The 20,880-nt window shown below is 39.0% G+C and overlaps 1 protein-coding gene across 13 annotated transcripts in view; it reads right to left on the reverse strand.

The window, feature by feature from the left end:
- CELF2 (CUGBP Elav-like family member 2) overlaps positions 1–20,880 on the reverse strand; it is a 550,308-nt gene that overhangs the window by 30,776 nt on the left and 498,652 nt on the right. For all 13 annotated transcript variants that reach the window (XM_064703051.1, XM_064703049.1, XM_064703046.1 and 10 more), the window contains one exon: positions 11,465–11,599. In XM_064703051.1, the coding sequence (XP_064559121.1) occupies positions 11,465–11,599 (135 nt within the window). The remainder of the gene's footprint in view (positions 1–11,464; positions 11,600–20,880) is intronic.

Here is a 20,880-nt window from a genome sequence, read left to right on the forward strand (position 1 = left end):
TGAAGAATGAAGATGTGTTGAAAACTGAACAGTAGAACCAGTTTCTGTTCTTGGGTCTGTTTACAGAAGCAGAGGTTGACACTGAAAAAGCCACTTAACTCTCATCTGTGGTTTTGGTTCTAGGCTGCCACAACTACACTGTGTGGGTGAGGTTTCTAGGGCCCAACCTACAACAATCCAGCAAAAGAAGTTGTGACCTTGGATCTTTCCTTGAGGTTTTGGATTCCTCTTAGATTCAGCAATGTGCAACAGAAAATAAAATCACAGTAGAAGAATGTAAAGAAAGGATATAAAGAAATCAAACAAAGAGAGTAAAGGCCATTAAAAAAAAAAATATATTTCTAACAGCTCCTCAGTCAGTAACATAAAAAAAAATGTTAGAGTTTATAAGGGAATTATAAGGACAAAAGAAAAAGAAATATTAAACCCAAAGTAGAAATCTCTAATTTTAGCCAGATGAATTTAAAATCTCTGTTTACTACACAAAATCTCTTGGGTAAACAAAATATGCCTTTGTCCCTTGCTTAGTCCAAGAGGGATAATAAAGGTAAGAGACAACACTGGATTTAAGGATAATCAGATTAAGGCTGCATTCTCTCTTTTCTTTCTAATCTTTAGTTGCAATAACCAATGATGTTTGGAACTGTGTCTTGAAAACTGTATCTAAACATGAGGAACACCTGCTGGCCTGACTGAAAAATGGAAGATACTGGGCAAAGTTTTGTTGTGTTGGACAAAGTCTGTGCAAAGCTTCTGACTTTGGTTTATATTATCTTAGTTTTGTGGTGGCACTCTCTTAAACAGAGAATAGCTCCCAGCTGTAGGAGGCTCTTATGTAGATGGGAGTCTGGACCACTGACCTGGAGTTAGAAGGGATTCTGCACAGATCTGATCTTAAATATATAAGGTCAATCAATTAAGATGTGTTATCTTCATGTAGCACTAACCCAACTGTTTGTTTTGAAGAGATGGAGGCCACAGAGTTTTCTCCTGAACACCCAAATGAAATGTCTTATGGAAAAGGGGAAGGATTCAAATATAGTAATGCTGGAGTTTATGAAATGAGGATTATAAACACAGTGTGGGGGAGAAGTGGGCAAGTCAATCATGGTGCCCGTGTGACATTGCTCTCAGGAATTTGCAGTGGAGTTTCAGGCTGAAATGAGCTCATCCTACGGGCTCTGACTGCAGAAGGTACATTTTAAAGGGGAAGAATAATTAAGCAATGACAGAGGCATCATCATTATTAGATAATCACAACCCAGGGGCATTAGCAAACGTTGAGTGTCTCTAATCCCATGGGGTCTAATTATTCTGTGATAATAACCACACCTCCAAGTTCTAATTTATTCTTGTGGAGAATCTGGAGGGGGAGGGGGGAGAAATGGGGGCATTTTAATATTTTTGCTAAAAGAAGATGCAGTTGGCCTTTCACTAGGGCTCATCAGTATTCTGATCTAACTAGCATGTGTGAGTGGCATTAAATTGTCTGCCCTTTACTGTGATCTCCAGCCAATCTGAGTATCCACCCTTGCACAGACTGGTGGCCTCCCTGCTGCTAACAGTACCAGCAGGCCCTGGTTCTGTTTCTCAGGGCAGATTTTGGCAAAGGTGAGGTAGATTTTCCTGGTCTGGAGAGGTGTATTTTCCATAAGGTCCTCTGACAAACACATTGCCATTGGTATGGAGAAAGAAGTAAAAACTTGCACATTTTCTGGTGTCTCGGAAGTGCTGTCAAAAAGGAAGATTCTAGGAAGTTTAAGTGCTCTGCTTGTGCTTGGATAGGATAAAATTAAAGTGACAGATGCACTCCAGGGAAAGAGCACCAGAAAAGCAAGAGAGCAAGAAAGAGTCAGGGGAAACAAGAATGACAATATAGAAAGACATATACCAATATCACAGCCTTTCTTCAGTAAGTCAGTGCCCCTCTGCTTCTTCATTACTCACAGGTGAACTGTGTCCATGAAATACTGTCCATTTCTTCCCAAGGAACAGGGAAACAGAAGCAGCAGTGAGCAAAGGAGGAAGGGAGAACACCATGCACTCAACATCTGGTCTCTTTTTTGCATCTGTGTGCATGCATGTGCAAATGAGAGAAAGCATGACAGAGAGGGAGAGGAGAGGAGAGGAGAGGAGAGGAGAGGAGAGGAGAGGAGAGGAGAGGAGAGGAGGAGGAGAGGAGAGGAGAGGAGAGGAGAGGAGAGGAGAGGAGAGGAGAGGAGAGGAGAGGAGAGGAGAGGAGAGGAGAGGAGAGGAGAGGAGAGGAGAGGAAGGAGCCTTTCCCCATGGTGATCCTTCTGGTTCTGGCTTTCTGAAAACAGGTTTATATTTTTTAAAGTCATTTGTGAACACTGACTTTTACAAGAATTAAAAAAAAAACCACAAAAAACATAAAGAGGTGAACCAATTCATTAAAATTTTTTTGCAAATTCAGAAGCCAAGGCCTTCAACAGTGGGAGAATAACTTTAGGCTCACAAATCCATACTATTCAGCACTGCACGGGTTTTTGAGAGCTAAGAAAGCTTGAGAGAAGTGAAAATCAGGGACACTCATTTTAATCACTTGTTGATGTTAACACCTAACTTGACATTTATGATTGTCATGAAATTACAGTGTCTACACCATGCACCTTCCACAGCAAAGAAGGAGGAGAAAAGAGCATGCAGAGATACCACAGGTACAGCAGACAAACTTATTAGTTGGTTATTTTTGTAGTTTATCTTCTGTTCCATAATTTTCCTCCAAACCTGTCTATCTGGCAGAAGGTATATTAACAAGCAAGGGTTTATTGATTGGGCATGTCTTTGTGAATCTAGGCTGGTATTGTGAATCTTGGTGTTTAAGGGCACATTTTCCTATGAGATTTTGAAGACAAAGAAAGAGAGAGTAAAAAGCAAGTCAATATTCTTGGCCAATTCCACGCTGATGCTTCTGTTTTGTTGAAATGCATTTCCCAGTGAAGACCTCTAGCATAAACTAAAAAATCCACCTCTAGCATAAACTACAAGCTGTACCTCAATCCTGTGCCTGCAACATGTTGTGCATTCTCCCCAGCACACCACAATGGTAAATCACCTTTGGTTTTGGGTGGGAAGTGCTTTAGAGTGGCTTGGAAACAGAATAACAATGCACAGTGAACTGGCTTGAGTTCAGCTTCATAGCTGACCATCATATATTTCCAGCTGTAACTCTAAATGAAATCAAACCAAACTGAATCACCACAATACGAGGAAAACAAAGAAGAATTGCTGAGCACTTAGGGATCAGTGGGGCCAAGGGCTGTGGCTGTGCTCGTTGAAGCACCACTGAGTTCACATCAAAGCCATTTCTACAGGGAACTTCCAGCTGTGCTCTCATGTTTATTACAGCTATCTCACACAATTTGGAGCAGGCTATTGTTCTGAGATGCATGCCCTGATGCTGAAATGACCTCCATGTGGAGCTGCATCAGAATACAGCCACTTATAAATCACTTTCCAAAGAACTCCTGATCTAAAATCAAGAAGGCTCTACTGGAGGCCAGGATCTCCTGCCTGGAGCACAGGTTCCTTCACATGGCCCCTGGTGTGCCTGCAACATCTTTGACACACTTTCAGCACTAAGCAGGGACAAACAACATGCAGTGACATCTCTCCATGAAAAAAAAAAAAAGAAAAAAAAGGAAAAAGAAAAAAAGAAAGAAGAGTGTCAGCAAAGTCCAAGGCTGTCATTCAAGGTAAGCAACGTTTTTGTTCTACAAGTGCTTACCACATACATATATGCCAATTCAAATTCTAGTATATGGGAGAGGGTGGCCTGATTCATCTTCTTTTTCACCTCTCTCACATATCTGTCTTAAGATAATGTAAACAGTCCTTGGGAGGTGTTTGTCTTTCTATTGCAACAAGATGTTTCTAAAATACTTTTTCCTTCAGACACTTAGGAGTCCTATCCATGGCATTTTAGAATAGAGATGAGCTAAACCATATATTGAAAATTTTTGTTGTTAAACGGAGTTATGAATCCAGAAGGTGCCTGCAATTATTTCCATGGCAGATGGGTTTCTAAGTGGGGTGTGCAAGCACAGCTTTATTGCAATAGCACATCCACAAAATGCACTTGCTCACCCCTGGGAGCTGCAGCACTTGAGGATTATCTTGCCTCATGTAAAATTACTCAGCCAGGTCCTTTGCAGACCATTTGTAAAGTCATACTGAGTTCACTGTGACACTGGTTCTTTTCATTCATATTACACATTTTTGTGCTGCAAACAGCAAAGACAGTTGAGGGTTTACTTTACTTGGTTTTAAACTCATGCAGCTGTTGGAGATATTTTTGTTTGGCCATTGCATATAGTAATTCAGTAGTCCCATATCGAAGCAACTAGTTCTTCTGAGAGAATGTTAAAACAATTAAAACATTAGTAATAATAAAAAATGGAATAAAATTAAGATTTAAAAAGTATTACTTTTTACTATTAATTATAATTTTTCTGTCTTGGGTAAACAGACCAGAAGTACCCATGGACAAAAGCACAATCCAGTAGGATTGAAGAATCAGTGTTGGCAGTAGATGAAAGCTCCTTCAAATGCATGAGTTTTTCTAAGATTTACATTATTTCCTGGGTATTATGAACTGCAGCATTTTCTGGGCTTGTAACTTCTTGTAAGATATATTACATATAAGCTCACATATCTACCTGTGTAGGCAAGCTGATATTATCATCTTTCTTTAGTAGAAAGCCACCCTGAATGAACTTCAAAGAGTGCTTCCAACAGAAAGAAAAAAAAGCTTTTCTTTACAAACTGGGATTCTTGTAGCTTGAAATAGAGATTAAGAGTGGGGTAGAGAGACACTTACAAAATAGAATGTATTATACGTGTTATTTGTATACTGCAAGCAAAGTAAATCCTGAAATGTGCTAAGGCAATGGATTTAATACCTTAGGAAGATGATAATGTAATGATGTTTAAAAAACAAACATGTCTCCTGTTGAATTAGATCCTACTAATCCATGGTTTAGTACTGTATGCTGCTTCCTGAAAGAAAAAAACAAACCTAAAAAATTTAACTAGCACATTGCTTGACTGAAAATATGCACATGTTTCTGTCCTTTGGTATTAATGGAATTCTGAGGAAACAGCTGGAGATTTCTGTGCCAAAAATTCATAAATTGATAATGTTGATTCTAAAACTGATAAGGAGCTTTGCCAAAATGACCCCTACATTTGTCAGGCAGCCTCACAAAGCATTTCTGCCCACCCTGAGCCCATTCAGTGCCTGAACATCCCTGGGACCCTTCAGGCTGCACCTGCTCAGAAACCCTTCTGAGAGGAGAATGTCCAGAGACCTGTTACATTTTAAGGGACAAATATGCACAGGTCATCCCAGTGAGCTGATGTCCTGTCTGCTGCCATCAGCATCCCTCAGGTCATCACTGGCTTGTTTTTTCCAGTGAGGACAGCAGGGAGAGACAGTGCTGATCCAGGGAGGCTCTACATGAATCCATCACCTCCCCTTTTACTGTACTGGGATTCTGGGAGGTTCTTAGCCACAAATCCCACTCTTTTCTTCTTTAGTCATTTAAGATATATTGAAACATTATTAACAATACAAATATAGGTCAAAAATACATGCCCAGTTTCCTATTTTTGGCTCCAGCTTGTGCTTGCATGCCTCCTTAAGGGTGGCCTAATAATCAGATGGGTTTAGTACCAATATATCTCCAAGAAGCAGCATAATCTGTGGGCACTAAGAGCAGTCAAAATCAATTCACTGATTGAGGAGCCTAACCACAGACTCAGAAATCTAACACCAAGTATGTAAGACCAGCTGACACACAACAGCTCAGAAATATACTTGTCCTGCCACAAATTTCCTTGAACTATGCAGTCCAGTAACAGGCACTGGGATGTGGGCATGCTAAGGCAAGGTTTTCTTCCATAGCTTCCTTGAAAGCACATTCTTTTAAAATATTGGTGCTGAGATCAGAATTAAGGCATTGAAATGCTCTGTCCTCCAAGCACTAAGGTAGACTTAAATACAAAATTTAAAACCATATGCTTGGGTTAAGTGAGTGCACTGTACATACACTGTATTTTAAAACCTTTATTTAAGCTATGCCTTACATTTATCAACGGTATCTTTATCCTGAAAATGATGAAAATTATACTAGGGATGTTTTCTATGTTCTTCAAAACTAATAAAGCTTATTTTAAATGATTTTACAATAATGTAACATGCATTAATTCCACATGAAATGGCAGAAAAATAATCAATTTGTACTACAGCATGACAAGTGCCATTCTGCATTTTAAACCGATCTTTTCCAACATGAAACATCTACTTCAATTCAGTCTTTAGCAAACTGTCAGACCTTCCTACACACCTACTGGTAGGGTTATTTTTGAATCATCCTGGAAGCAAATCACAACTATCTCAGTGGGTGCACTGGCCTCTAACAAAATGTCATGGTGGCAGCCTTGCACCACTGATCGGAGAAAAATGTTTTGTACTGAAGTGAACAAAAAGCAAATCTTCTAAGAATGGTTATTTGAACATTCTTCACCGCTTCTCAGCAGAAGCATCTTGTATATTCTATAAAATCTCTACCATTTCAACAATTGTGCTCACAACATGAACACCTTCAACTAACAAAGACAATCTTCATACTAGATTAGGGGGTAGAGAAAATAATGAGCCACGTATGATAACTATAAGTTATAATTCTCTGCTTTGACCAGAGGGAGAGAATGAATTAGTTCTTACAGGAAAGGCAGTATAATTTTTTTTTCTTTTTCAGTTTATTCTATACTTCACAGTCTTCCTTTTTTGGGGACTATTATTCTTCAATGTCAGTATCTGTCTGAAAATGAGTATTTTTAGACCTTTGTGCTGAGGAGAATTTTTTTTTTCAGTGTAAGAGTTAATGGCTGAATACTGACATAATATGACAAAAGCTGTGCTGGATTTTAAGAGATCATTAAAGGAAAAAAGTATCATTTTCTCACTTTCTACCCTATCAGTATTTTCTCCCCCAAATATTTCCTCTTAGGTTTATACAGCAGATAAACCTAAAGAGTTTTTTACTGAAGCATGAATAGCTAGTTCAGCTGTGTGAATAAATAATAGTTTAGAGAATCAAATAATCATGAAAATGTCATGGAAAAAGAAGGCTTCTAGGTCTGAAACTGAATTAGCTTCTGGTTTAGCAATTCTATCCCCCCACAGCTCAGAAATTATATTGTGTATGTTCATGCAGATAAATTTGGATATATAATTAGATGTTTTGTCTCTTCATTTACACATAGTAGGGCTTTCCTACTGTTTACTGAAACAAACATTTATGTGTGAATTTGAAGAAACAAAACTGAAATGATCTCACAGAGGCTGTGGAATCTCTATCCTTGGAGATACTCAGACCTTGAGTGGACAAGGCTTTCACCAATCTGTTCTGAGTGGTCCAGGTTTCACAGTGCTGTATGAGCCCTGTACCACCCAGGACACTCAGAACACACATTGTTACCCTTGGCAAAATTAGGGAAATAAAATGTCAGGCAGTGTTAGAGGCAGATACTTTGATTCTGAGTTCATATGTCCCTCCTTCACATGCACCTCCAGGCATTCCCATCACCCCCTGAATGATCCCTGCATCCTCCCTTTGAGTTCTCTGCTCCATGATCCATTTACAGGATGTGTCAAGGACAGTCTCTGGAGGAGAGAACAAGGTTCCTGACACTCAGCTGGGATTCATCCTGTCCAAATTGGGATGTTTACAGTGTGGATACCTACAGCTGAGGCAGTGCCTCCAAAATCCCTTCCCAGTGAACAAGAAATGGAAACTTCCAGGTTCCCGCCCAAAGGGAACTGAGACAAACTGGATGAGGCAAACCTGGAGTCAGGTAAAAGCTACCCCAGGCCAAATCCTTGTGTTATGAAATACTACAGGTACCTGCCTTTAAAACACTATGAAATAGTACTGGTTCCTGTCTTTAAAACAGAAAAAGTATCCCAAGCAAGTGAAATGAAAATAAAGTGAAGAATTAATTAACTAAATAGAGGTGATTAAAGTAAATAAAGGAAACAATTATCATATCAAAATAAAAGACAAGAAAGATGATTAAATGAGTCTTCAAAAGACCCATGAGAAACTCATGAAAGACATAATATGCCTTTACCTGGTTTTTAGTCTTTCATGATTTCATTTTAATTTTTATTCACTACCATCTGATAATTGCAAGAAACAGTTACTTTAACCATAGGCAATTTAAACCATTTTAATTTTTTTTCCAGGGCCAAGAGACAAAAGAACCTATTTATTGCCTGAGGGGATTTTTACTAAAATGAAAGCTTAATCTTTCATGTTTTTTTAAGCAAAGGCTTTTAAAAAATCATTTCTAACAATGCTGTAGGGAGACACTTCCATGGGTATGCAAAATTGAAATTATAAATTTACAATTATAAAAAAATTAATAGTTTGGGGGATTGTATTGTCTCTGTTCTTTCTGAATGAATACTCTTTCAAGCTTAAGAGAAAGTATTTAGCACATGGAGGCGAACAAGTGTCCTCAGACTCTCTTGCGGTCAAAGCTGTTTAGTCAGAATGGATGGGAGAAAGATCATTGGAGTTTAATTTGTTTGGAAATCCTCAAATATCAGATGTCCCACTGGCTCCTCATTTCCTGGCCTATTTTTCTGTGTTGCCAGTGCACTGAAGTTGGCCTGAGTACTGTCTCCTCTCTACTAGTGTTGTGCACTGATGTTTGCTAAATCTTATTGATGTAAAATTAAGCTTCCAGGTGAATTTTAGCTGAAACAACCATATTTTGGTGCTCTTAAAACACATGTTTAGAAAGGACAGAACAAAGATTGATTTGGGGGGGTTTTCAGGGGAGATATATCTGGATAAAAACATGGATATGATTTATGTGGCTGACATGGTTCAAGACATACTGGAAGAAGACACTTATGCCCATCTCCATTCTGTGAAGTATTTTGCCTTTAACAACATTCAGAAAAGGATTAAATTTAAGCATCTACCTTTGCACTGCCACAAATGTGGGCTTTTTTCTCAACTAAAAAATATTAATTTAATGCATTATCTGGAGAGATGCAAACATTTCTTCCTGGGCTTAGTGCATGCTTTGAAATCAGACAAAATAATTTACACTTATGAAACACAACAAGCTGAAGTGTTCTATTAAAGGAAAACTAGACCAAAAAAATACCCTTAAGGCCTCCAAACATCCACACATTGAAAGGCAGATTTAAATGTTTTCTGTCAACATATTTTGAGTTTTAGTGGAAACACTTTGAGCCACTATGAAAAACTTTATCAAACTAAATTCATTTTCCATGGAGCAGAGAAGAATCATTGAAGATATTATTCAGGTTACATGTAATAGGGTGGAGAATGTGGAACCAGATAAGGAAGGTTAAACTGAAGAACATTTTACCAAGGCTTGATTTTAGGCTGGTTGTGCAATATAAATAGGTCAGTGGACCTATTAGAGATTTTTCAAGCTAATATTAGAAACAAGTGCCATCTATAAGACTTTCAAAGGCAAATGGCATTCTGAAGACACTATTTGAAAGGCTAAATACCCCAAATTTTTTGAAAATAACACAAGTTCAATGTGCTAGCCAAAATCATTAACCTCTTTGGAAAAATCCTTGGTATCTGCTCTCCAGTACCACCCAGAGCAATGGGAAGCTCCAGTTTCCCCAAAGATAGATCTGCCCAGCCCAGTGGAAGCACCTGTCCACCATGGGCCTCTGCAGACCTGGACATCAGATAAAAAAACCTCCCAGGTACTCAGGGAGCCTCAAGATCAACTTAAAAGGGAACAGCAAGTCAGACAGGCTGGATAAGACTGTGTTGGATAGGGAAGGAGAGAAATGTGGCCCTTAAGGCTGAATCCAAGTTTTGTGTGTACATGGCACAACAAAGTGTACAACAGGAACATTCTGGTGCCCGTGTGCTGCAGAGCAGCAAAGAAAAAGGGGGTTAATTTCCAGCCCCTCTGCACCACAGTGCAGTCATTGAGTTGCCCTGGGAGCTCTTGTCAGTGTGGGTCAAGATCTGTTGTGTGTGTCTTGGGAGGACAAGGCTGCTCAGACATTTATCAGCTAAACTGCAGAGATATCACAGAGCATGCATGAAATGCAACATTTCTGCTTCTATAAATGGGTGGCATTTAGACAGGTGTAACATGGAAACACTGAAGTGCTAAGTCCCAGCTCCAGGACAGGGGGGAGAGATTGCTCAGTTTAAAAAAAACCACATCAGCAAGCCAAAATTATTTTCACCCAACCTGCTTCTCAGAGATGTTGCTAATGAATATTATTTTTAGGTCAAGATGAGGCTCATGCCAGAAACAGAACAATCTACACAGACTTAGCCAAGCTTCTTTAAATTTAACCTCTCTCCCAAACAATAAAACTGTAATATAATGTGAGCCCTGGCCAGCACTAAGACCCAACACCACACTCAGTCCCAGTTCTATTGTGCAGTGAAGACTGTTTTCCTTACTGATGAGCTCAGTCTGCCATGAATTACATTTTCATGGGGGATAAATACACACTTAAACAAGATTAAACACAAATGTTCTTTAGTGGTGTCTAAAATAATATGAATGTTTTTTAGAACAGCAATAAACACACTTCATGATGCAAATAATTACACCCTGCAGCCTTTATGTAACAATAAGTGGCCAAATTCTCTACTCAGCTACATCACTGTAAACCCAGAGTAACTACACTGAATCAACATCTCTCTCTCTGGATTCTGGATATTCTGAAGTGTTACCTAAGCCTGAATTTGCCTCAGTTTCTCTCTAGGGCTTTGGAGACATCAGACATGTCTCCAAGTGGTGGTCATGGAGGCATTTCCACCTCTTTTTTCCCTTTTGCTCCCATAATGAAGTCAGCATCTGGCTGTGTATTCCTTGTGCATTGGATATCACTTCTGTAACTGTGTACTCAGAAAGTAAAGAAGAAAGCTCAACTGAGATCCAGCAAGAGAAAGGAAAAAAAAAAGACTTCACAAAAATTCATGAGGGGTAAAGGCAATACTTGTGTGTGAAGGGAAACAAAGATCAGTATCTTAGGGATTAAAAAGAACCACCTCAGCTGATTTTCCTTTGGATGGGAAGGATTTGGTCATGTTCTGAATTCTTTGTGAAAAGTTAATCTTAGGTTTCCCATGCAATTGCAATTTTCACGCAGAGTTTTTTAAGATGGGTCTGTTAGGCTTTAATGGCCCCTGAAATGAACCTGGAAAGGCAAACATGCCCACACTGGACCACTTGAAAAAGCAGTTATTACCTTGAAAATAACAGCAACAAAGATGTATTCAGCTGTTAAAGGCTCTTCACGATTTACATGAGCACGGAACTCATGACACAACATGGAACCAGCGTTTTTACTCCCACCTTGCCCTCAACAGCCAAGTTTGTGTGTTGGAAGCAGGCACTCTGCTCTTACCAGGACTTGTGAGGGCTCCCAGAGCACCAGTCGTTGTGGAGAGAGGGTTTGCATTGGTGGTGGTAGCTGAGGTCTGGGCGGCGGCTGCTGCGGCTGCTAAAGTTGCCAAATTCTGTAATTGTAAAGCGTTCATGCCTGTGTGGGGAAGCAAGAGGGTTAATTAAAACAGATCATCATCATCATCATCAAAAAGTGCTGTTTTCAATGGTCATGGAGCTTGGGGTGTACCTTGCCAATAAACTCGATTCTTTTCATTCCCAAAACATCTATAATCTCAAACCACATCTCAGAGTTCCTGAGGAATATTTCTCATCTCTCTGCCTTGGAATTGAGAGAATGCACCAAAGACACCAGCCTGCACTTGAGGCAAATTAAACCTGGTTTGTGCCTCTTCTAAGGGAAGTGTAGAATTAAAAGTCATTTAAACTCTGCATGAAGCCCAGGCACAATATTATTTCCTGACACAACAGGGGATATAAAGAAGATAACTAGCATTTAAAACACATTCAGGACAGGGTCATATAATTGGGATTAATAAAGTTTGTTTCCCATGTTTCCCAGTTTGAATGCTGAGAAACTTGTCTGATTTTTTTCTGAATGTTAGTTTGCCTACAAGAGATATTATTTCTCCCTGCACACTTTGTATTTCAAATGGAGAAGCTTAACAACAACCTGGAAATAATGAAAACAAAAAAGGAGAATTTAAACACAATACTTGGGAAGTATGTTTAAGTAGAAAAAAAATGCAATGAAGGAGAGGTACTTTCTAGGAATTCAGAATTCCTGCAATAATGGAGAGTGATACTACTTTCAAACACAAGTATTGCAGACTCAGGTTAGTACAATCAATAATCCCCATAAAGATGGATTCTCACTGTCACAGCATTAGGGACTGTGAAATGAACCATGATATAAACATCTATATCTGAATAAAGCCCCAAATTTAAATACAGTATGTTCCAACAGGCAGGTCAGGCCTCAGGTGAGCACCTAATTTGACTGAGGTTCTAATGTGGGTGTCTCAAATTCAGTTCAGATGTTGATGTTTCTGAAAATGTGACACAGTTGCAATGGTGGGAGTTAATATTTTAGTTGATCCAAGATACACCAATTCATAGTCTGGAACTGGAACAAGACACTTGGAGAAATTACATGACCAAACCTCTTTAAGGTTTCTTTTGGAGGCTAAAGACCATCTTAAAAGATAAGGCTTTTCTCAAACATTACTAATTCAAACTATTTTGCAAGACACAGTTCACATGTATGCAAATAATATGTTTTTATTATTTTTTAAAATTGTTCATCTGACTTACTGGCTTGCCTTGGGTGTAAGTATTTTTTCCCACCAAAGAATTATCTTGCATTGATAATAAGACTGCAGACTATTTCAAACAAGATTTTGGGGATGGAAAAGACTGGGACCCAAATCTTTGCAAACAAAGCAGTCAGTAACCCTCAAAATGAGATATGGAATTAATTTCATCCTGGATTGATATTGGTCCTTAATTATAATTTACCTTCCTATTTCCTAAGAAGAATAAGTAATTCAGCAAAGAATATTCAGCAAACATTTCTGATCACTGAGGCTGTGTTTTTGTGCCATCCTGCAACAAGGATTTGAGAAAGCAGTGGGTGGCTCTCCTCCAGAGGAATGGCTTTCTTTCACCCACTGTTTAGTTATTCATCAAAAGGATCAGTCATAACCAGCTTATATTTCTTCTCTCTGAGGTTTCCTTTGGACTTTTAAATGGTATATATGGTAGGATTAAATAATTGTGATGAACACAGAATGATTCCAGAGAACAGCCTAGGCCAGACAAGGCCAACATGTAACAGAGCCAACAACTGCTGTCTCTGCACTCATGAATCACCCTTGCACCTCTGTGGATGCCAAACAAATACCATCACTGCCTCATTCCACAAAAACTTTTTTTTTTTCTAAATAAGCACAGGAGGAACCCATCAATTTGGCAAATGAGTTTCAATGCCCAAAGAAGATGAATGAACAAGATCTTGGTGGTGATGAAGTTGTCTCCTCACCCAATTTGTTTTACTGTAGCAGTGACTGTAAGACACTGGCCACAAAACAACCCGCAGGTGTTACAGGGTTTCTGCAGGAGAAAAACCTGCTGGCTGTTGTCACACCTGAGTGAGAGAAGGACAGCAAAGACCCCACTGAGCTGAGCACCCAAATGTGGGTGTCAGCAAGGGCTCATGGCACACACTGTCACCCAGCGAGCTCTAGAGTCCATTTTGTCAACAGTTTTATCACTTAATATGCATCTTCTTTAGGATCGATCCTCTGTCTGCTCAAACATCCGAAAAATAAGTCCTGTCATCACTGTTTCACATTCCCCAGGCATTTTACCATCTCTGCTCCCTCCTTATTGGTTTCTCCCATCAACTTGTCAGGAGTGTCAACATCGCATTTGCTTGGACAATTTGGAGGAGGGAAACCAAATGCTCTGAAGTCCCAGATCCCAAAAGTGCTTTGCTTTCAAATGGAGAGTTTTGGTTCAATTGAACCTCAGCTAAGGTACAGTTCTGCAGTTCTGTGGGATGAATCTGCTCTCTCAGTCTCTCCCCTTTCACACACACTCATCACACATTTCACATCCTACAGGTTTTTTTTCAAAACAGTCCCAAATCCCGCAACAGAGCTGGACAGCAAATGAGTAGATGGATTTTATTTGAAAGTGCTGCTCACTCAGCAAATGCTCTCTCTGAAGAAATGCAAATTGCTTAACGCTGAGGAACAGCCTCATAGGCAGAGCTGCACATGAAAAATGAATATCTTCCTGTAGAGGAAAAAAAAACCCCTTCTGGGTAAGGAATAACTCTTGATCTTCATGATGGAGACAATGTTGGGAATTAAAGGGAAATGATTAAAAAACCCAGATTCACAATACAGTTTGATTCCATTTTTAATAACATGTATTTACCAATGTGCTATCAGCTTGGCAAATATTCAAGATCTCAAAGAAATTCAACTTTCATTTTGTTATTTGGCAGATTAAAAAAACAATTAAATTATGTACAAAACAGATGCACAGTATGCCTTGCTTGAAACTTAAGATTTTTTAAAAAATTATTTATAAGGATAGGGGCATGAAAATTTAATTTAATGTTCACCTTAGGTAATTTTGTGTCTTATTGTTCACAGCAATTACCATAAATCTACATATCAATAAGCGAGAACAGATGTCAGTTGTTACAAGTGCTTGCCAATCAGGCCTGTTAAAAAGTGACAGATGGATGGTGATAGAACATTCTCATAAGGCCTATTAGCACATTCACAGGAAATTTTTGTAGTGCTGCACAGTCACAGATGCAGTTCTGTGAAAACACGGGAAAATTTGAGAGCACGAGATTTACATTTTACAACTTCTTGTGCTGCCTCTGACACAAACTTTCATACAATGAAGTAATTTGCCTCGTTTCAGTCACTGCAGCTTTTCTCCTGTGATAACTGTAAATTTGAAATTATTGGGTATTTGTAGGGGAGGGAACGGAGTCACAAGCCATTCCTCAAGACTTCTTAGGCCTCATCAGTTCTTGGGTTTCTAAAACCATAATAAAATCACATTAGAAAATAGCTGAGATTTGCTTACTGCACAAATTCCAAAAAAAGGAAGGCACCAGCTACATTGAGTGGCACAGTATGCATGAAGAGTTTGAAAGTCAGTGGTGATTATCAGAACCAAATCTGATCGCTCACAAGCAGACAAGCAGTTCCCACTGACTTGACTTCCTTTGCTTTGGAAACTTTATCCTTCTCAATTATTAGGATTTATTCCACCTGAATTAAATCCTGGCTGCAGCTTAAAAAAATGTGGATTAAGGTAAAATTTATCATCTTCAGGCTAAAAAGCAACTATTTGCTAACACTGACATCAGCCATTTTGGATGCTGATGGTAAAATGTGTATAAAGGTGTGGAGGGTGAGGCTATTCCAGCAATATTGTAAGAATTAAAATAGACAGGAAATCTAAGTGCCACCTCCATCAAACCATATATATTCTGTGGCTACTTTTAGAAAAGCTGCTTATCTGAAAAGTGCTTGAGGTAGCCTGACCAGTTACTGTTTGATTGAGCAAAGCCTTTAAAACAACTTTTAAGTCCACAATTGATTCTGCCTTGTATTTTAACAGTACGTGCTTAAATCTGACTGCAGGTTCACAGAATCATGGAATGGTTTGAATTGGAAGGGACCTTAAAGATCATCTAATTCAAACACTCCTAGAGCCATTTGTTGACTTATGTAGGATTGCAGCCCATTTTCAGGTTAGACATGCTCTAAACACATTCTGGCAATAAGGGTGGTTTTGTCCATTACAACTTCTTCAGTCCTAGTGGGAAGCATTCATCTGACCTAACTTTGTCCAAAAAACAGTTACTCACTCAGGCTCTTGCTACAGTCAAAGAGAGAGGGGGTAATGAAATAATCTGATCCTAAAAAAGAATCATAGAACCACGGGCTCATAGAAGAGACCATGAAGACCATCTAGTTCCACCCTCCCTGCTATGGGCAGGGCCACTTTCCATTAGTCCAGGTTGCTCCAAGCCCAAAGCCACCTTCCAAGGGAGATCTTTCACTAGACCTGGGTGCTCCAAGCCCTGTCCCACCTGGCCTTGAACACTTCCAGAGATAGGGCATTCACAGCTCTCTGGGCAACCTGTGCCTCACCTCCCTCAAAGTGAAGAATTCCTTCCTAATAGATGGAGTATTTTCCTAATATCCATAAAATAGATTAACCCCAGCCTTGGTAGGATGAATCATTGCCTGGGAGTGACTCCCTCTTCACTGACATTGCAGGGAGATGGGATGCCTACTTTCCAAACTACTGAGGCTCAGTTGGATGAATTCCATCCACAGAGGGGCTAAGGCAATAAAAATCCCCCTCACCCTCCATTTGCTGGTTATGGAAAACCCACACAGAGCTACAGATATTGTGCCCAGACTTGGCCAAACTTGCACATTGTGCACTATTACCACCTGAATAAGCACATCTCCTGACTGCTGAGCACTGCTTTTTCCTCTCAAGGTGCCTCTCCTTCTCCTCTGAGAAGGAGCACTGTGTGGATTGTGAACAGGCTCACTTGCTGCAAACTCTGTCTCTCCAAAAATGCTAAACAGAGTTGTTTAATTTATTAGCTAAAAGAAGAAGAAGAAAAAAAGAAAAGCTAATTTTATGTGTTAAAATAACTAGGACTTTCAGTGGAATTAGTGTTACAAAAGCTGAATGTTTTTGGTCCCTGAGGTCAACATTTTGAAAACTGCTAGTTATCTTTAAGAAACAGCTATCTCCCTTGAGCTGGAAACAGTTTCTCAGTGACCTTTACTTTTAATATGATATCCCTAAAGAGGTCATAGCAGGAGAAATCCTCCTTCTGTATGGCTTTGCTGGAATGAAGCCATGGAAGAGTCAGAGGATATAAAGGATCCTTTGGCCAATGCAAAAGTGTAGAGCTTCTGTGCAGATGGTCCTGGCTTCCAACTGGTCCCTCCAGATCGACTGAGCCAATCCAACAATTAGAGGAAAATATTCAGAAAGCAGAACCTCACAGACTTTCTCTCACCCATCTGCTCCTACAGACTCTGCAACAGGAGGAAATCTGGCTTGGGTAGTGGAAGAAGGGTGGAATGGATGGAGCAGGGCTCAGAAAGGGCCAGAAGTTCAACCCAAAATGCAACCAAACTATGAGAGAACTTGGACAGCACTGGAAAACATATATACATTGGAAAAATATAAAAAGTCCCAGCTGCAGAGGGCTTAGGGACCTGAAAGAAAAATCCATGGTTTCTTTCTCCTCCTGTATAACTCCAGAAAGCAAAATACACTGTCTATTCAATGAAATTAAGAGAAGCCCTTTTTTTTTTATGAGTACTGTACATGTTTTTATGTCTTGAATGGTCACACATACAAAAATATTGCTGTATGAACCAATATTTGTTCCTGCCAAAACATTTGACATTATTGGATTGTAGAAAATTTTCCTAGGCTGTACATTGTTTAAATATTGAAAACATTGAAATATTTTCTACAATCATCCTAGCAATAGTAAACTTCTCCTTACACTATCTGTATTGTAATTTCCAAGCTCTTAAACAGGCAGGTTGGCTTGAATAACTGCAGCTTTTAGGACCTGCTCCAGTGCCAGACAAATTAAATTCAAACATTCAAGCAACATCAATCTCTTTTGAACTAAGCTTCCCATGCAATTTGTATGTATTTGAAGGAGGAATTTTTGCTTGCTTGAAAGGTTGCTAGTGTTTAATGTAGCTTACATTGTCTTTTAAAGTAAGACAATCAAACCACATAATGTAATTCATCTATATTATTAGCCCCCCCCAAAGACAAAATGCAGGCTAGGCACTGAGGCTGGAGAGGAAACACATGAGAGGAAAAACATGGGAGGAAACACTGCCTTTAAATTAGCATTAGGATTAGAAGATATCAGAGAAAGAGGGGAAAAATGAGGAAGTGCTCAGTATGAAATACACTCATAAGGATGCATGTCCTTGCATGTTTTATACAGGACAATGGAGCAGACTTTGGCAAGGTAGAATTAGTGCCTGTAATCAAGAGCAGGGGATTACTGTAATACCAAAGGCACCACTGCCAGCTCTCCCAACTTTATTACCAGTCTCAAAATATTACATTGTTTTCTTTGGCTTGACTCATGAAGTAGAATGATTTCATGAAAATCTCATTTTTCTATAGAAATGAGATAAAACTAAACTGCAGAATTAGGCATGGAACCTTAAAGCTTGGAAAACTAAATGGCAAGCTACAGCTTTTTGTCTCTCAATTTCTCAAATTTTCGTTAAACCAGTTTTGTGATTTGCTTGGACTTCACACAATGCTGTATGTACAGCAGGGTCAGTTGGCTGCTACAGCAAGAACAGTGCTCACTTTTACACTTGGTGCTGAGTGATTAATATCTGTATGTTAGAGAATTCTTGAGAAAAATCCCCATTTTTCTTTGGACTATATTCCCAGCTTGCAAAAAAACACGCAAACTCCAATACTCTTCAATCACAAAGACCTAAAAATCCCACTCCCTTCACCAAAATCAAAGAACCACACTGCTTTTGCAATGTAAGAACTACTTTTACCAGTCTGAGGCATGGTATTAGGGGAAGGGAATTTAAAGCTGCACACTGAAGAGCAGTGTCTTTGCTCTGCTAGCAAAGAAAATTGCTTTGATTTAAGAAATAATACACTGAGCATAGCAAATAACTCTTCACATGTGCAGTGGGGTGTGTGCTGTGCCACTTCTGTTCTGTGCAGAGACAGCACAAGCTTTAGCAGCACAAATAAACACTTGCAGATCCAAAGGGCCCTAATTTTGTACAAGGGGGTAGCTGTTTCAGAAGTCCTAATGTAGCAAACCGTGACTTCATCAAGATTTAAGCACAAAAGAGATGTTAGAGCCCTGACATGGAAGTAAGGGTGGAATTTCAATGGCTCATGTGGCTTTTGATCAAAGTTTTAGTGTCTGAATTACGTGGTAAGCACACCCATCGACTTCAAGGATAAAAGTTGCACCCCTCAAACACAAAGTTCAAAGAACTTGAAAGCTGCAGTGATGGATCTTCTTTAGCACCTCACTCAATTGTGTCTGGATTTTATTCCTCACTTTGAAATGTTATATTAATAGGCAAACTACATGCAATATGGAATTACATATTAGATTCTTTTTTTGTGAAATGAACCTGTACAGCTTAAGTTAAAAAACTCTAGGCCTTCACAAATGTTCAAAGATAGCTTCAGCTGGTAATGCAAGCTCTTGCTGCAGGCACAGGAGTACTTTCTATTCCTTTCACGGAACAAAATATACAAATTGTTAATACCAGATGCACTGCATGACATGGTACTGCCTGATTTCCAAGGAGAGGACATGAACTCTCAGTTCTAACAATGAAATAGTGCTTAGTCTTTGGCATTTTCATCTAGAGATGCAGCTTGGAGAACAATTTTGTATCACTAATTTTACCTTGAACATAAAGATTTACGAGTCACATGCTTTGGGGAAAGGAGTAAACGTCAAGCTGTTTTGATAACATGAATATAAGATATAAAATACATTTTTTTCCAACAGAGGCAGTCAGTCATCAAATTATCCCATAGATGAGTGCATTAGCAATCTAATTTGCAGTTGAAAAAAGCATATCCCTCGAGTAACAATGATGTGCCACTATGATTTCTTAAGATGACTTTCTTTCAGTCTCAAGACCATATCATTTTCAGAGAATAAATCACATCCTGGATTGAAAGCCCATCCTGGAAATACTTAAATAAAATCCTTAGTTTCAACAGTTCTTGAAAACAAAGCCGAATCTACACTAACAGTGAGAAATAGGCAACAAAAACTTCTAAGGTGCACATAAAGCAATGGATATCACATTATTTTTCCTCAGTGTCCCAATTCTTTCATTTTTGTAGACCTAACCAAATATGAAACATTAAAACATAATCTTTGAGCTCAAAACCACTTCCAAAATTCCCAAGTATAAAACTGTTGCTGAACTGCTCTGTTCTGTTTATCATATTAAGACACATTATTTTGATGGAAAAAAACATTAAATTGCAAGAGTAACATAATAGAACCAGCAAGCACTGCCAGCAGGTCTGAGGAAGAGAGAATAATTCAGAGATATTGTCATCTGTAGGCCAATTTATATTGTCAGACAGCAGGTTCACATTATTCTCTGATGTCACTGCAATAATGGCATAATATAACGATTGAGCAAAGAATACCTGTGGGGTATAGCTATACAGTGTGGTATATATATACTTGTTAAAGTATTTCAGGCTTCCTTCAAAGCAGAACCAGAAGCAGCAAAAGATCAGGATTAAAAAAAGAATGAGAAATGGGGCTCATAAAGACTTCTGAATATTTTAGCCCTTGTTTTGTGATGATGAAGCAAGCGTAATGCTGTATTTCATTGATTCAGCGGGCTCATGATTAAAATAAACTAATGTAGCAATTTAGGGGTTTTGTGATTCTTTCTTTTTTTTTCCCCTGTAACAAGGAAAAAAAAAAGCTTTTTAACAGTTCCTCACGGCAGGCATAATGTGCATCTGTGCTCTGATTTACTGCACATGCTGCCTTCTCTAGCATCATGTTAAGTTAGGATATCAGCATGGTAGGTCACACAGTGGGAATGACCTTTTGCTAATCACTACACATCAGTTACTACTGGCACACAGCTCATTACTAAGAAACCCTCCAACTAGCTGGCTTTCAAATCCGCTCACACTTTGATTCTTTTTTCCCCCTTTTCTTTCTTTCTTTTTTTTCCTCCAGACTGAAGATTATACTTTTACATAAAATCTCTGTTGTGTAATTTTGCCAACTAGGGTTCCAAAGTCAAAAAGGCACCCAGTTAATTTTCTGTGATTATAAAA

This window comes from Zonotrichia leucophrys, chromosome 1A (assembly GCF_028769735.1).
Source record: "Zonotrichia leucophrys gambelii isolate GWCS_2022_RI chromosome 1A, RI_Zleu_2.0, whole genome shotgun sequence".
NCBI classification, from domain to species: domain Eukaryota; kingdom Metazoa; phylum Chordata; class Aves; order Passeriformes; family Passerellidae; genus Zonotrichia; species Zonotrichia leucophrys.